Consider the following 15,836-nt stretch of genomic DNA (forward strand, 5'->3'; position numbering starts at 1 on the left):
AGATAACTCGCATCTTAATAATTAAAAAATGACAATCTAGTTACTTATCCTTCTTTTTCATTAAACGCATGAGTTCTTGTGTGAAAATTTTTGACAAAAAATACAAAAATTGTTTACGTGTGATATAATTTATATGACTTGGTCTTCATTAATCCTACATGAATGATAATTATTTGATTGAGACGATTTAACTCTTACATAATTATCAAAACAATATCTCAATCAAATAGTTATCATCTCTCTACAAGGTTATTTTGATGACCGTTTAGGTAATAAACAATTCAATAAAATGATTATCATCTACGTAAGACAGGTAATGCTAGATCATACAAGTTAACATCATATGTAAATATTATCTATTAATTTTTGTTAGAATCTTTCCTAAAAGAGTTCATGCGTTTAATAAAAAAAAAAGATATGATGCAAATTATCACTTTTTAATTCTTAAGATGCAGATTGTCTAAATTAAAAAAAAAAAAAAAGATAGATACGAGAAAGGAATTCTACTGTAGATTAAATTAAAGGGTCAGTAGAACAATTGCTTTTGGTATGCGTCACGCGTGGGTTCATCCTTGTTCTTATTGAACACACATTGTTACATATTGAATACAATCTTTATACTTAGTACTTAGTCTAGGTAAAAAGGTTCAAACAATTCCAAAACTGGAAATGAACACTAAAGTAGTCAAAATAAAAGATTGAGAAATATATGAGTGCAATGGAATTTTAGGCAATGAGGTAGTAGACATGAATTAACATGTCGTATATTATACATGTTGGTCAAAGGTTTTAACATGCTATGTTGATATTACATTCCTCAATTTTAGTATATGAACCAATAAGGAATGCCAACATCACACGCTTGCTAGAAGCGTGGTTTAGAAGTTGCTGTATACATATACCATGGCATGCATAAGACACAATAATCATTTATGTTGCCTTAGCTGGCTAGCATTAGCATGCATATATATATGTATTCTTTAATTTGCTCTTAAAATGCTTCCTAAATAGCATTTTTTACACAGCTTCTTCACACGGATCTTTAATCATTAGAGTTTTCAGCTAAGCCTAAAGGGGATGATTTGATTTTGGTAGTTAGTGCATGAAAAATTTGATTGAATAGTTGGGTTAATTTGTTGGTGTATAGTGTGTTCCAATTAAACACATTATTTAGTTAAAATGACAAATAGTTGCAAAAACTTATTATTATTATTATTATTATTATTATTATTATTAGAGAAAATAACAAATAAATGCTTAACCTTTTAATCTGCAGACATTTAAGTTCTCGAAGATTTAATTTGAAAATACATTTAAGTCATTGACCTTTTCAAAACATGGACATGTCGATCCCTCATGTTCACTTGGGTCTGTCAGATTTAACAGAAAAATCAAATGTAACTCCCGTTGTACTGACCTGATTGATACAGATGCATACATGAGAGGGTTTTTAAAATTGGATAAATTAGACTCAGAGATCGATATGTCCAGATTTTAAATAGGTCAAGGACTTAAATATATTTTAAAACCCTCAAGGATTTAAATGTCCATAAACCAAAAGTCAGGAATCGATTTGTCCTTTTCTCTTATTATTATCATATGGATTGGACCTAAGATTTTGTAGATTCAATCTAAATGGAAAGTCTACTCGAATCCATTTTTAGTGGTTCATTCGTGAAGATAGGTCTTTAAATAAGGGTAATAGAAACCAAGTTGGATTAGTTTAATGGTTAGTTAACTAGTCCACTTAAGCAAGTGTTGAGGGATTCGAATCATGCATTGTGCATGCAGCAACCCATTGGCTAGCAGCGAACTCTTAAATAGAGCTCAAATCCACAATAGATTAGTCCTTGACCTATTAGGTTTAGAAATATCACAGAAAACTAAAAATAAATAAATAAATAAGGATAATAGATGCTAAATCCGATCATCTTTTTTTTTAGAAGTAATGACCAAATCAGTACTCGAAAGATTCAAACGCTGACATTTTAGTACCTAACTATTGTTATTGACAAAATAGTACCTGAATGTTCTAAAAATTTGTCAAGCGTGTCCTGGTGCTTGTCGGACCATGGCTCCGGCGAGTAAGATGCTTACGTGTTCACCGGTTTTTGCTGATAAGAGAAATTTATTTTGAATTGGAATTTATAATTAAAAATATTATTCCAAACCCTAATCCCTCCCCCTCCCTCATCCTAGCCCCTTTTCCCTTCCCTTTCCCTTTCCCTCTCCATCGCAGCCCCTTCCCTCTCCCTCCCTCTCATCTCATCTCATCTCATCTCTGCAATAAAAAAAATAACAATCTAATATCTCAAAATTCCATCCTTTCCAAGCAACTACAAAGCAAAACTTTTGATTCTCTCTCTCAGATCAGAGAAGAACAGGACGAGAATCTGAAGAAGAAGAAGAAGCTACAATTCCTGAACATCCCAAAAATCTGTTACCTTTTCTTCTTTTTTGCCTTCTCTCTCCTCTCCACCGCCGCCGCCATCTTTACCGTCACTTCCCTCTACACCAACAAAGCTGTCTCCTTTTCCTCCACTATATCTGCAATCCCCAAAATTTTCAAGTGTTTGTTCATCACTTACCTCTGGGTCACACTTTTGATGTTCATCTGTAATTGTCTTTGTGATTTTCTTGGTTTTGTTTATTATAGCAATTGATACACAGAACTGGTTATGCAGTTTTTCAAGGTTATTGTGGGTGTGTTGGTTATTGTAAATTTGGTGGGATTGTTGGTGCATAATGTTTTTTACTGTTTGCAAGAGTTACCATCACCAAGGAATTGATAAGAGTGTTTTACATGATCATCTTGGTAAGAAATTTGGGGGTTTGTAGGTGAATTTTTTCTTTTTCTTCTTTTTTTTTAATGTAATTGATGGAATATTGTAATACATTTAGAAAGAAATACAAATAGTATTGGTAGATTGTAATTTGAATTGTGATATTGTGTTCTGTTGTGCATGCAAAGGGGGCAGCGATGGAGAGGGAAAGGGAAGGGGGCTGCGATGGGGAGAGAAAGGGAAGAGAAGAGTGTGTTGGGGGGGTGCGATGGGGATGGAGGGGGAGGGGAGGGGGGCTACGTTGGGTAGGGGAGGGCTGCGATGGGGAGGAAAAGGGAAGGGAAGAGTGTGTTGGGGGGCTGCGATGGGGATGGAGGAGGAGGGGAAGGGGGCTACGCTGGGTAGGGGAGGGCTGCGATGGGGAGGGAGATAGAGGGGGAGTCTGCGTTGGGGAGGGAGAGCTTAGGGTTTGAGGGGTGGTTTGCCATGTCACCAAAATACGGTGGCCATGTCAGCATTGTGTTTGCCGGAGATTTGCTCCGGCAAGTTCGGAGACACGCTTGTCAAATTTTAAAATTTTTTAGAGACTATTTTGTCAATAACAAAAGTCAAGTACTAAAATGTTAGCATTTGAATCTTTCGGGTACTGATTTGGTTATTACCTCTTTTTTTTAACTCCTTGTGTTATAAAGGTTGTCGAAGATTTTATCTGAATATTCCTTCTTAACAATCTTATAAGGTGGTAAATAAAAAACTCTATCTTGATATCTTACCTAATTAAACACATGAACACTGAACAACCAAAATTGAACTAAAATTTGGGCATTTGTAGCATTTTTTTAAAAGGAACTATTGAGACTCGAGTAACGGTGGAAAGAAAATATAAAATGAAAACAGAAGCTCCTTATCAATAAGTCCTAGATGTTTTCAGAAGTTGTGTAGTTTTAACTGAATAAATGTATCTCAAGTAAGTTGTAAGAAGAATGTTATAACTTTTCAGATGAATATTGTTTGTGAATGAGATTCCATGCAAAATACATACACTGAAGGCATGATGACCAAGTGAAAAGTCATCTAAAGCAAAATCAATTAACCATAAAAAAGATGGACGATGGTTAATAGAAATTATTGAATTTAAAAAATATATATATTCACAAGGGTGCATGCATGTATGTTTAATTGTTTATAATAGTTTTGTTTTATAAATCATCCCCCAACAATGGTGGTGAAGGCGTGCATCAACTTTGCTTATGATTGAGAAAAGGGAAAATGTCCAACAAAAGCAATACAAAGAAACCTACCTTTTACTCAACTTCCCCTCTTAAAATACAAAGTGTGAATGGACGTTTTTGAGTTGTCTAAATCTTTGTCTTTTCAGAGCTTTAATTTAATTTATTTTTTTAAACTTCTTAAAAGAATGCTGTTGCTTTGTTGAATTGTTTATATGGTAATAATCAATTTATAGCTATATATTAATTACTTGCTAGTGATAACTTCAGTAGATTAGAGAAACTCAACTATTTGATCATATGAAAAGTTAACTAATAGATTAGAGAGTAAAATGCTATGGCATAGATCCCAATTTTGTATGATAAGTACTTTTTTTTCTTTCACTAATTAAAAAAGGTTGAGAATTTTAGTACACATTAGTAATCAACTTCATTAGAAAATGTCATCTTGATTTTTTTTTTAAGGTTTAATTACGCTGTAAATTTTAACATTCATAGAGTTCGATAAACTATTCTAAGGATTTGATTACAAAAATGTACTCAGCATAAGGCCGTGACTAAAAATAAATTTAAAACTAGATATCTATTTGGAAATTAGATTAATTTACAAGCTAATTAAACTTCTTTTACATGACAAAAACATTCTAATTTATGGAAAATAAATTGAACAGCAAGAAGTTTTCTGAATGTGGTGGTGGGGTTTGAAGACAGATAATGTTAAGCAAGCATGTCTGACCCTCTATTCTCAGTCAATGACATGATTTGCAATACAAAATGTTGACAAGAAAGAAGAGAATACATAAAAATTAGAAAAAGGGTGTGTTGTTGAAACCTTCCCTACCAATACCATTGTGTTCATGTTGAATAATAACATTCCCCAACACCTTATTATCACCATCTCACGCTATATGAATCATGAAAGCTGACAAATATTAGAAATATAGGAAATTGAAGAAAGAAAGAAAAAAACTTGCATACCCTTTTGATACTTTTGGCCAATAAAATAAGTAACTCTACCTAAGAGAAGAATTCCACTCTTTTAAAAGGGCTTCATTTTCATTCCACCTCAAGCCTCCACCACAATTACTCATTCATGAAAATGGCAAACTTATTAGTCATCTCATTTATGCTTTGTCTAGGTATGTTATCTACTACTATCTACAATGTGAAACTCATTGCATGTGCAAGTTCCAATGGAGTACCAACAAGGTTGTATGATTTCAAGGTATAATTTTATAATCTCAAAGTGCTGATTGTAACACTATATTTAACTTGGTAATGGATTGCAAGGAATGACTTAAATGCAGCAAGTTAAACTTAGTGCATGATAATTAAATGGTGTATATCTAGCAGGGGTTATTCTGCAAAGATCTGTACCATTGAATTATTTTGGTGTATGATACACCAAGTTTATCTTGGTGCATAGTAGCATTGTCCTAGATTGCAATGTTTTCAATGCTGTTTTTTTTTTTTTTTTTTTTTTGCCACATGTGCAGGTACAAACTAAAAGAGTTACCAAACTTTGTAACACCAAGGATATTGTCACAATCAATGGCAAGTTTCCAGGACCTGTAGTTTATGCACAAGAAGATGATAGAATCATAGTCAAAGTTACCAATAAGACACCCTTCAATATCACAATTCACTGGTAATGCCATGCATTAAGTTGCTTTCAAAAGTATCAACATCATTCATCACTAACATATATTGAACTTACAAATGCTCAGGCATGGTATCCGGCAACAGTTATCGTGTTGGTACGATGGGCCGTCCTATATCACGCAGTGCCCGATTCAATCAGGACAAAGTTTCACCTATAATTTTACGGTGGCAAAGCAGAAGGGAACCTTCTTTTGGCATGCACATGTTTCTTGGCTAAGAGGCACAGTTTATGGTGCAATGGTTGTTTACCCTAAGGCCAATGTTCATTACCCTTTCAAGAATCCGTATCAAGAGCACATAATCTTATTAGGTAACTTACAAGATGCTCCTCCATTCCTTGGTTTTTGAATTCAGGTTGTTTCCTAGTTTCCTGTTCTCCATAATGTAATGCTGTTCTTGTTGGTTTTTCCAAAATATGGCAGGAGAATATTGGATAAAGGATCTCCAAGAAATTGAGCATTCAACTCTAGCAAGTGGAGGAGCTCCTCCTAGAGCAGATGCATTCACCATTAATGGTCATCCAGGCCCCAACTATAATTGCTCCACTAATGGTAATTAAGATGATAGAAGATAACAATTACTCCCATTGTTCACTTGAACAAAGTAGTACATTAAAAGATCAATGTATCTTAATACAATTTGCATATAAATACATTGGTCTTTTAATAATGAAATAGTTTTATCTAAGAGGAGACTTATTAAGAACAAAAGTAGTAACCATCATAGTTTTCTGTCTTACCTTTTCTTCCTCATAATTTCAGATGTCTATCAACTTGATGTGGTTCCTAGGAAGACATATTTGTTGAGGCTGATCAATGCTGGTTTAAACACTGAGAATTTCTTTGCCATTGCAAATCACAAACTAACAATTGTGGAAGCTGATGCTGAGTACACGAAGCCGTTCACCACGGACACGGTGATGTTAGGACCAGGCCAAACATTGAATGTCCTTGTCACTGCTGATCAACCCGTAGGGAAATACTCCATGGCTGTGGCGCCTTACAAATCAGGAAGAATTGTTCATTATCAAAACGTTTCAGCAATTGCTTGCTTAAACTATTTAGGAGCTGCATCTAATAGCTTATATTTGCCAGCTAAATTACCCAAACTCGACGATAAACTTGCCGTTAAGACAGTCATGGATGGATTAAGGAGCCTAAACCAAGTCGATGTCTTCAAAGAAATTGATAAAAACCTATTCATCACCATTGGATTGAATGTTCAAAAATGCCATTCAAAGACACCGAAGAAGAACTGCCAAGCCATGAATAACGGGGTGCTGGCAGCTTCGATGAACAACATAAGTTTTGTTAATCCGAATATTTCAATCCTGGAAGCATACTATAAGAATAAAAAAGGATCATATACCGAAGATTTTCCTGACAGACCATCTAAGTTCTACAACTTTGTCAATGGCGCACCTAATAACATTCCACATGACACACAGTCATTGAATGGGACTAGAACAAAAGTCCTTGAGTATGGTAGCAAGGTGCAACTCATTTTCCAGGACACTGGAACAGTAAACATTGAGAACCACCCAATGCATTTCCATGGCCACAGTTTCTATGTTGTAGGCTATGGTACAGGAAATTATAACCCTCAAACTGCGAAATTCAACTTAGTCGATCCTCCGTACATGAGCACGATTGGAGTTCCGGTTGGTGGATGGGCAGCAATTCGCTTTGTCGCCAATAATCCAGGTAAAAATCCTTAGTGTATATTTCATTTCCCTGTTAAACAACAGGACTTATTGATTTCTTGAAATAACTTTGATAATTTTCGCAGGCGTCTGGTATATGCATTGCCACATTGATATACACCAATCATGGGGGCTAGGCATGGTATTTATAGTTTACAACGGAAAAGGGGAATCCGAGTCCCTACCTTCTCCTCCAGCGGACCTGCCACAATGTTAGACAATCAATGGATCATAACGGATACTACCTCCATTTCAAAATAAATACCATTTTTTTTTTGCAATGATTTTTCAATGTACCAAAGTGAAAGTGATATTTATTTTAGAATGGAGGGTATAGCACTAACAGATGGCTAGGACCTTTTTTTCCCATTCAGGTGTTCTTTAGTCTGTAACTGTAATACATGTCAATGGTTCATTTGTTTTAAAAGTAAAAACATTGTGGATGTAAAGAAACAAAATGAATAGATAAAATGAAAATCTTTTTTGTCCCTTTAGTTTGAGTCTTATATGCTTATGCTTCATAATTTTAGAACAAAAACATAGAAATATGAATTGTAAATCAAAGTGATAAATAGTTATTCCACAAGATGTTATACACACGAAGCTAATTCCAATCCAATCTATAACGATTTGTATCAAGAACGTACAGCATTAAACTTTTCAGAACCTTTACAGGCACAAATGCTGATCTATCGTATGTTGTATGATGAAAGTCTGACTGGAACATTCTGGTCAGTCCTGCCTCCTATACTCGAAATATGCAATGAATGGTCTAAAGTGAAGTCTAAATACGACAGTGAACTTGATTACAGGTTGACCCTTTCCATAACCCAGCTTTTGTCTGTGGCAGCACTAACAACTGTTTTGAAAGTGAGCCTCTGATTACTCTTCAGATTCAAGTAATCAACCTGTAAAATGGTTGAAGCAAAAGTGAATATGCAGAAACCAAAAGAAGGTACATATTAATGCTAGACAAGGAGAGATATAAGTTATTTGTTATTACTACCTGATCTGGTTCTAGGATCAGCAGACAAAAAGCATCAACTGGACCTGTAGAAGGATCTAAAGATACTTCTGGCTGTGCTTGCTCTATTAGACGCGGAAGACCAGGGTTCGGCCCTAAATATTGTGACCTTGATCTCAGTGAATTCGCAAACCATGATTTCTCTCTTTGCTGCAGTATGAACTGATATATTCAGGGAACAACATAGCATTTTTTAAGAAAATTTCACAACAAGAACTACTTAACAAAGCACTTATAAAAACTTCTAAGCTTCTTTACATGGAGAATCTGTTTCCTGTCACATTGTCTAATAATTCTTTTGCAATAGGTACATAGGATCATCTGAACACACTCGATCTTGTAGATTGTAAAGGTTGTAGCTACTTAACAGAATTTGATTCAACAATAACCATAAAATTTCTCATCAAACCTGAAGTTTCAGTGGGTCAGGATTCGCTCCGTCAATGATATCTATGTTCCCATGTATCCGGAATTGCTCCCAAGAATCTGTGAAGTACCAGCATATCTGAAAACAAAAACAAAAATTAAAATAGAAATAAAGTACTGAGTCTCATATCACATTCCCCTGAACCTATACATAACAAAGTGAACTTCATATAAAGAAAAAAAAAATCACCTCAGCAGAGGGCCAACGCTTGAGCTCTTCAATCTACATTATAGACAAGCCAATATGGAATTCCAAGTAAGTACCTACTTTACAATGAAAACCATAACAATTTTTTTTCTCATTGTTTGTTTTAATCCAAATTCAACTTAAAACAAACACGCTTTTAATCATGCCAATAACTATGCTAAGTAACATGATTAACATATATTCAAACCAGCTCAACCCTAGCAATCAAATTCCAAACAAAAACTCAATTTTTAGTTCCCAAACTGAAATTCAGTAACGGATATGCAGAGAACAAAAATGTAAAAAATTATTTTTTTGAAAAGAAAAAAAAAATTAAAGAAGAAACCTTGCGATTGCGGGCATCAGTGTTGATTTGGATGTTATCAGTGTTGTCTTGGAATCCTCTGAAAAAAAGCAACAAAATAAAAATTACTAAAAAAAATAAAAATAAAAGGGAGCAAAGAGAAAGAGTGAAGAGAACCTGAAAACAACGGTGCGGTTGGAAGGTGTTCCGTTGGTTCCAACCGTTGCCTGAAATTCGTTCGCAACACAGAATCCATGAATGTAGTAAGTAATGTTGAGTTTAACGCAGCGAAATTACAATCTTTTTGGTTTCAATTTTTGTAAAATAATAATTAAAAGGAAAATGGAGCTAGAAATGAAGTACGAGCTGAAAGAAAGTAGAGTGCTTGAGATGAGAGTTGGATTCAAGAGCGTTCAGAAGGAGCTGCTTCCATGCCACGGTCGCCATTTCCGATGATGATCCTTCTTTTTTTTTTTTCTTTCTCTTTTTTAGTTTTTTATTTTCTTTTTAAAATTTTTCGGTCTTAGGCTTTTAAGTTTTAACTCTGTTCTTGTTATAACCAAGTTGATTTAGTCCAGTAATTAATTTATGAAGAGTGAATTTTGTTTATTGTATGTAATAATTTACGAATTAGTCATTGATCTATTAAATTAAAAAATACTAAAATATCATAAAAAACCAAAATTTATTATTATTATTATTAGGGTAAAGTATTAAATTGGTTCTTATGTTTCTGTTTTAATTTTTAAAGTTTAAAGTGTCTTATTTGAATAAAAAAATTTCATTTAACATCAATTTAGTCCCACAGTGAGGTCAAAGTTAAATAATTAACGGAATGTCCTACATAACAACAGTACAAGAACAAAATCGATAATCTGGAGAACAAGTACAAGCTCAGGCACAAAATCAACCGTTAATGCATCAATACAATTATTTATCATTCTCTTTAATTCTATAGAAAATATTTTATTTATATTATAAGAAAAATAATAAATAAATGTATTGATGCATCAATGGTTAATTTTGTACCTCTGAAACTTGTACTTGTTCTCCAGATTACGTGGACATTCCATTAATTATTTAAGTTTGACCTCACACTCACTGTGGGATTAAATTGATGCTAAATAAAACTTTTTTGGATTCAAATAGGACGCTTTAAACCTTAAGGACTAAAACAGAATTATGCCCAAACATAGAAACCAATTTAATACTTTATTCTTATTATTATTATTATTATTATTATTATTATTATTATTATTAATGTATTGCTAAGAATTAATATGGTAAAATCTTGGTAATTTAAAACTTTAAAGGGATTTAAGGTTACCTTGAAAAATTTATAGAAAATATATAAAGTTTTTGTTTTTTAATATATTTTTTATATATTTATTAAAATAAAATATTTAAAATCTTTTATTAAAAATAGTTTTAAGAGGACATTAGTTAAATCTTTTTTGTTTAATTTTCATATACACTCTATTACTCAAACACACAAATTCTCTCTAATTAAATATTTGAGGATTTGTTAATTAGTAGTATAACACGAGCAATATATATATGACTTAGGTAAATATGATTTTTTTTATCCATTTTGATAAAAAAAAATATGAATTTACTATTTTATATACATATAGTTTCGACATATTTTTTATATATTTTTTAGAATTAAAATTAATATAGATATTTTTGTTTTACCAAAAATAGAAGGTTTCGAACCCACAATTTTTTAAGTAAATATAAAAAAATTATGTCATTTGAGTTATAATTTATTGATAAATTAATATAGATATTAATATAAATATAATTAATAAATTATATTGGCTGCTTGAGATTCAAATCTGTAACTAATCAATGAAATAGAAATTGGATTTGTTGATGAATTTAAAGAGTAAAATAATAAAAAACCTCTTTTCAAGTCTTGCTTGTATTTTTTATTGTATTTTAAAAGCACATTTTAATAGTATTATAAAAATAAATATTTGATTAAATTTTGTTTAAAAGATATTTTTATATTTTTAATATATTAAATATATAAAAAATTTAATAATTTTATATAATTATATTCTTAATATATCTTTTTATGACAAATTTTAACTAAACACTATATTAAAATTATAATATATATATATATATATATATATATATATATATATTAATAGTTAGATTCAATTTTAGAATTATTACCTTTTTGTTTTATTCGACGATTGTTCTATTGCAATTTAAGCATTATTTTTGTGTGTAGTCAAAATTATTTTTGTGCGTAGTCAACAATATTATATTTAAAATTCTTTATTATATTAGATAACTTTTAACAAAAATGAAACATGTAAGTGATGAAACAAGCTTTTTTTTAATGAAATTAACATAAAACTATTTCTTTAGTGAAACAAAATATTTTGAGAAAACTTAATATATATATATATATATATATATATATATATATATATATATATATATATATATATTGTATTGAAACGAGAAGAAAACTTGTATTTTTTTTGTAGGAGAAAAGAAGACTTTCTCTTTTTGTGGTATTAGAAAACTTGTTGTTTATTACTTTTAAAACATTTCATGGACATAGGGTTTTTCTTGGATAGCCTGCTACATAAGGCCTAATAAAAGAAGTAATTACAAGTCCAAAAGTAATATATATTGGGATCTTACACCCTGCTATAATAAGATGATCTATGACAAAAACAAAAAATATTCAGTAGTGTTTAGCAAGATCCAAGCCGAAAAAGTCAACAAGAGGAGAGGTCCAATTCTACCGACCACTTTTTCCAAAAATAAATTTAAGAAAAAAAACTAGAGAACACAAAAAACATGGACCCTCCCCTCGAGAAGTCTGTTTAAGAAATTGCCTTTTGTCCATTTTCGTCACAGTCCTTATTTATTTCCTCCCTGTGTGGGAGGCAATATTCGCGCATATATGTGAATATTAAATTTTAAAAATAAAAAATTCAATTAAAATGTATTAAATTAAAGATAATTTAAATATATTTAATATAATAATATAAATTTAAAATCTTTCACATACAAATCAAAATAAAAATAAAATAAATTTTTTTTAACATGGTAACTTAACAAATTTTGATGGACGATTATAATTTAGTGATAGTATTCTTTTCTTATAATAATTTAAATTTGAATAATTAGTTGCTGTAAATTTAGATATTATGCACATTATTAATTTGTTTTTAAACAAAAAAAATAAACATATAGAAATTTAAGATTTTATGTTAACTTGCGTGTGTTTATACATAAAAAATATTTTAGTAATTTTACACTAATATAAGCTATGTTTGTTTGAGTGGAAAATGGAAGGAAAGAAAATAGGAAGGAAAATGATTATTTTTCATTATTTGGTTGAAGAGGAAAATTGAGTGGAAAGAAAATAGATGGAAAAAAAAGTGGTGGGGTCCACCAATTTTTTTTCTCTCCAACATTGGAAAGAAAATGGAGAGAAAACTAATGTTTCTCTCTCTACTTCTAATACTATCCCTTCATTTTTTTCAATATATATTATAATATAGGAATAAAATTATCTTTTTATAACATTTCTTTCCTTCTTATTTTCCTTCCAACCAAACACATCTAAAGAAAATAAAAATCCACTCAATTTCTTTCTTTTTTTTTCTTTCCTTTCTATTTCTTTCCTCTCTATTTCTTTCCTTTCAACCAAACATTAGTGAGTCCTTATAAAGCGAATACTTCAATTTTGGCCTCTATTCCTTTTTTTTCGCGGATCCTCAAATTTAAATTTTTTTGTCATTCTTACTTCTAAGTGATATGATTCTAATTTGTATTTAGTTTTTTTTTTTTCTACTCCAATCTCATTGCAATATATATGAAAAACAAGGTGGTTTTTTGGAAGAAATTTAAAAGAGATTAAGGTTAGCCTCTGCACTACATGACTTGGTCTAGTGATATTTGTGTATGCGTTGTTAGAGAGTACATCAAAATTTAAATCTTAGTTATAAGTAGAAAGTGATTATAATATGAAAACCATTAAAAAATAAAGGTTTGTATATTAACATATATGACAAAAAAAAAAAAAGATTAGCCTCTAGAAATATAGAGCACTAAAACTAAGTCTAAACTCCAACACACTTATGGTGTGTTGGAATTTGGCCTGAGAGCACACCATTAATCTCTTCCACTTATTTTTTTTTAAATTAAAAACAAAATGGATAAATAACATTAACAAGCTCAAAAAATCTCAAAAGGGGTGAGAAGGGTGTAAGAAACTGTTTAAATTTATTTGGAAAGGTACCATTTTGTTTGAGTATTGAGTAACACTGCTAGATATGATAAGTAGTAGCAGCTAAGTAAAAACAACGGTGGTTTTGTGTTAAGTTCTACCCATCATGTTTTTTTATGACAATGTCAAAAATACGCTTATTAAAAGATATAAATAAATATAAAAATAACCTATTTTCCTAAGCAATCAAAAAAATGTTCACACATGAATCACTCGTTGATGTAAACTTTCATTATTTATTTATGTATTTATTCACGGAAATAGATTTTTTTAACTTTTCTTTAATTATTTTGTCAATTAGTAAGATTTATTATTATATATATTTTAAATGCAATCAAGAGAAAATATATATAAAAAAATCTTAAATGATAAAAATTATACTTAATAAAATAATTAAGGATTGATTTTAGCTTTTTACTTTGATTCACCGTAAAAATTATATATTTAACTAAGAAAATTCACTAAAAAAAACTTCGCATTTTTTTATTTTTTGCATTTATAAAATTTTAAACCAATATATTGTTATATACACAAGATATAATTCGAATTATCGACACTTGTTTAAGTAGGCGAGTGAACTGACCACTCGACCAAACTAAATTAGTTCTAACATACACTTTATTAATTATAAGCTTTTCTCGTCATAGCACGATTTTAAAAATCAAATTAGACCAACCAATTTAATTGGATTAATCGAAAATCACTAATCAGTTCGATTGACAGAAAGAACTGCTTGGCAAAAAATCAGAAAAATAACATTTATTTATTAATACTATTTCTTTTAATGGTAAAACATTATGTGTTAACAAACATTTTGATTTTTTTTAGTTATAAATTTTGATTTTTAAAATTATATATTAAACTACTCTGATTAAACTTCAGTTAAACCACTGAATTATTAAATCAATTACCTTACCGGTTCATGACGGATTTGGTTATCACAACCTTGCATCATACTCATTAATCATACTTGAGTCCATTCTGACACCTATTTTAATTTCTATTTGGTTCAATAATTTTCACAAACAATAATAATGGATTCGATTTTATGCACATAAGAGGAGGAGCAACTTTAGCCATATGGTGCACGCATTCCCTTTTTTTATTTATTTTTAAGTTAATTAATATATTTATTCATTTGGTCAAAATAGGAAACTCAAACCAAAAGTAAAAGGTCTTGGTCTTGTGCTATTTTTTATTTATTTATTTTTCCCATATTTCAACACCCCACTACTACTTCCATCTATCTTAAGCTTCAATCGTTTAATTTTTATTATTTTTAATTATCTTCCTTTTGAATAATTACCCGTGCTGAGTTTAGTCCAAATTATTTTGAATTAAAGAGGTTGACCTCGTTTCCGTCGTCACTTATTTATTTATTTTTCGGTTAAATGGTTGCGAATATAATATATTTTTACAATTTTATCTGTGATAAATTTTGTTGAGCAAAAAATAGAAATACAATTTGTAAATAAATTTCATATGTTGTAAATTTATATATTAGATTTATCTGTTAAATATTTTGCTGTAATTTTATCTCAAAAAAAATAATATACCCTAATATAAATCTTAAAATTAAAGACAAATATAAATAATCTCAAGTCTCAACCCTACCTTGACCTTGTCCTGCATGCAATATGTTCTACTCTTTTATAAATTATTAGCTCATGAAACATGAGGTTATCTTCATGGTTATATTTTTAATTTCAATCATGCTACGTATATATAAAAATTTAGTTAGTAATTAATTATTGTATATAAAAATACGTATTTATTATTTTATAATTATTATTTATTTATTGTAATAAAATTTAATTATTTTATTATGTCAATGCAAATTTAATAATATCCGTAATTGATTATTTAATTAAAAAATATATAAATTAATACGTGTAAATAATTGGATGTTTTGCAATATTATATTGAAATTTTTACATCGAAATTCCAAAAAACTCTTTAACTAGGATAATAGAATTTTATTTATTTTTTAAATTAATTTTTTATTATTTTTTAAATATATTTATATTTAGAATTTAAATATATCAGCCCACAACAAAAAGGCAAAAACCCCAAGTGTATCACCTCTTCTGAAAACGTATTAAGGACTTGTTTAGTTAGTTTATAAGAAAAAATCTTTTTTGAGCTATTTTTTTTTAAAGATTTTATGAAAAAATAAAAGTAATTTTATATTTAGACATCTTATACAAAAAGATTTTTTTATTTATTAATTATGTTTGGATATAACAATATAAAAGTAT

The 15,836-nt window shown here is 30.0% G+C and overlaps 2 protein-coding genes across 6 annotated transcripts; one reads left to right on the forward strand and one right to left on the reverse strand.

Annotated features, from left to right (window-relative positions):
* Positions 1 to 5,072: 5,072 nt before the first annotated feature.
* On the forward strand, positions 5,073 to 7,593 carry LOC130943857 (laccase-6). Its single transcript, XM_057871905.1, has 6 exons — positions 5,073 to 5,237; positions 5,509 to 5,660; positions 5,740 to 5,984; positions 6,097 to 6,225; positions 6,436 to 7,377; positions 7,463 to 7,593. Exons 1-6 carry the CDS (start codon positions 5,106 to 5,108, stop codon positions 7,591 to 7,593), a joined length of 1,731 nt encoding a protein of 576 aa, XP_057727888.1. The 5' UTR covers positions 5,073 to 5,105.
* LOC130943858 (pyridoxine/pyridoxamine 5'-phosphate oxidase 2) lies at positions 5,624 to 9,834 on the reverse strand. 5 transcript variants are annotated; one of them, XM_057871908.1, is made up of 9 exons: positions 9,681 to 9,834; positions 9,495 to 9,544; positions 9,360 to 9,417; positions 9,017 to 9,049; positions 8,810 to 8,905; positions 8,383 to 8,562; positions 8,024 to 8,284; positions 6,414 to 7,578; positions 5,624 to 6,219 (listed from the first exon to the last, which is right to left on the reverse strand). In XM_057871908.1, the coding sequence occupies exons 1-7, from the start codon at positions 9,762 to 9,764 to the stop codon at positions 8,183 to 8,185; spliced, it is 603 nt and encodes a 200-aa protein (XP_057727891.1). In that variant the 5' UTR covers positions 9,765 to 9,834; the 3' UTR covers positions 5,624 to 6,219; positions 6,414 to 7,578; positions 8,024 to 8,182. The 5 variants fall into 5 exon arrangements, with proteins under 5 accessions (XP_057727891.1, XP_057727894.1, XP_057727893.1 ...); XM_057871911.1 differs by having other exon boundaries at positions 5,624 to 7,578; positions 8,383 to 8,550; XM_057871910.1 differs by having other exon boundaries at positions 5,624 to 7,407.
* Between the last annotated feature and the right edge of the window lie 6,002 nt (positions 9,835 to 15,836).

The sequence above is a fragment of the Arachis stenosperma genome, chromosome 8 (genome assembly GCF_014773155.1).
Source record: "Arachis stenosperma cultivar V10309 chromosome 8, arast.V10309.gnm1.PFL2, whole genome shotgun sequence".
Taxonomy (NCBI): Eukaryota; Viridiplantae; Streptophyta; class Magnoliopsida; order Fabales; family Fabaceae; genus Arachis; species Arachis stenosperma.

Coding starts and splice junctions, on each gene's coding strand:
- LOC130943857 (XM_057871905.1), top strand. CDS start 5,106: ATGAAAATGGCAAACTTATTAGTCATCTCATTTATGCTTTGTCTAGGT. Junction 5,661..5,739: donor TTCAATATCACAATTCACTG/GTAATGCCATGC, acceptor ACAAATGCTCAG/GCATGGTATCCGGCAACAGT. Junction 7,378..7,462: donor CTTTGTCGCCAATAATCCAG/GTAAAAATCCTT, acceptor TAATTTTCGCAG/GCGTCTGGTATATGCATTGC.
- LOC130943858 (XM_057871910.1), bottom strand. CDS start 9,764: ATGGCGACCGTGGCATGGAAGCAGCTCCTTCTGAACGCTCTTGAATCC. Junction 9,418..9,494: donor AACCGCACCGTTGTTTTCAG/GTTCTCTTCACT, acceptor GCTTTTTTTCAG/AGGATTCCAAGACAACACTG. Junction 9,050..9,359: donor CTGATGCCCGCAATCGCAAG/GTTTCTTCTTTA, acceptor TCTATAATGTAG/ATTGAAGAGCTCAAGCGTTG.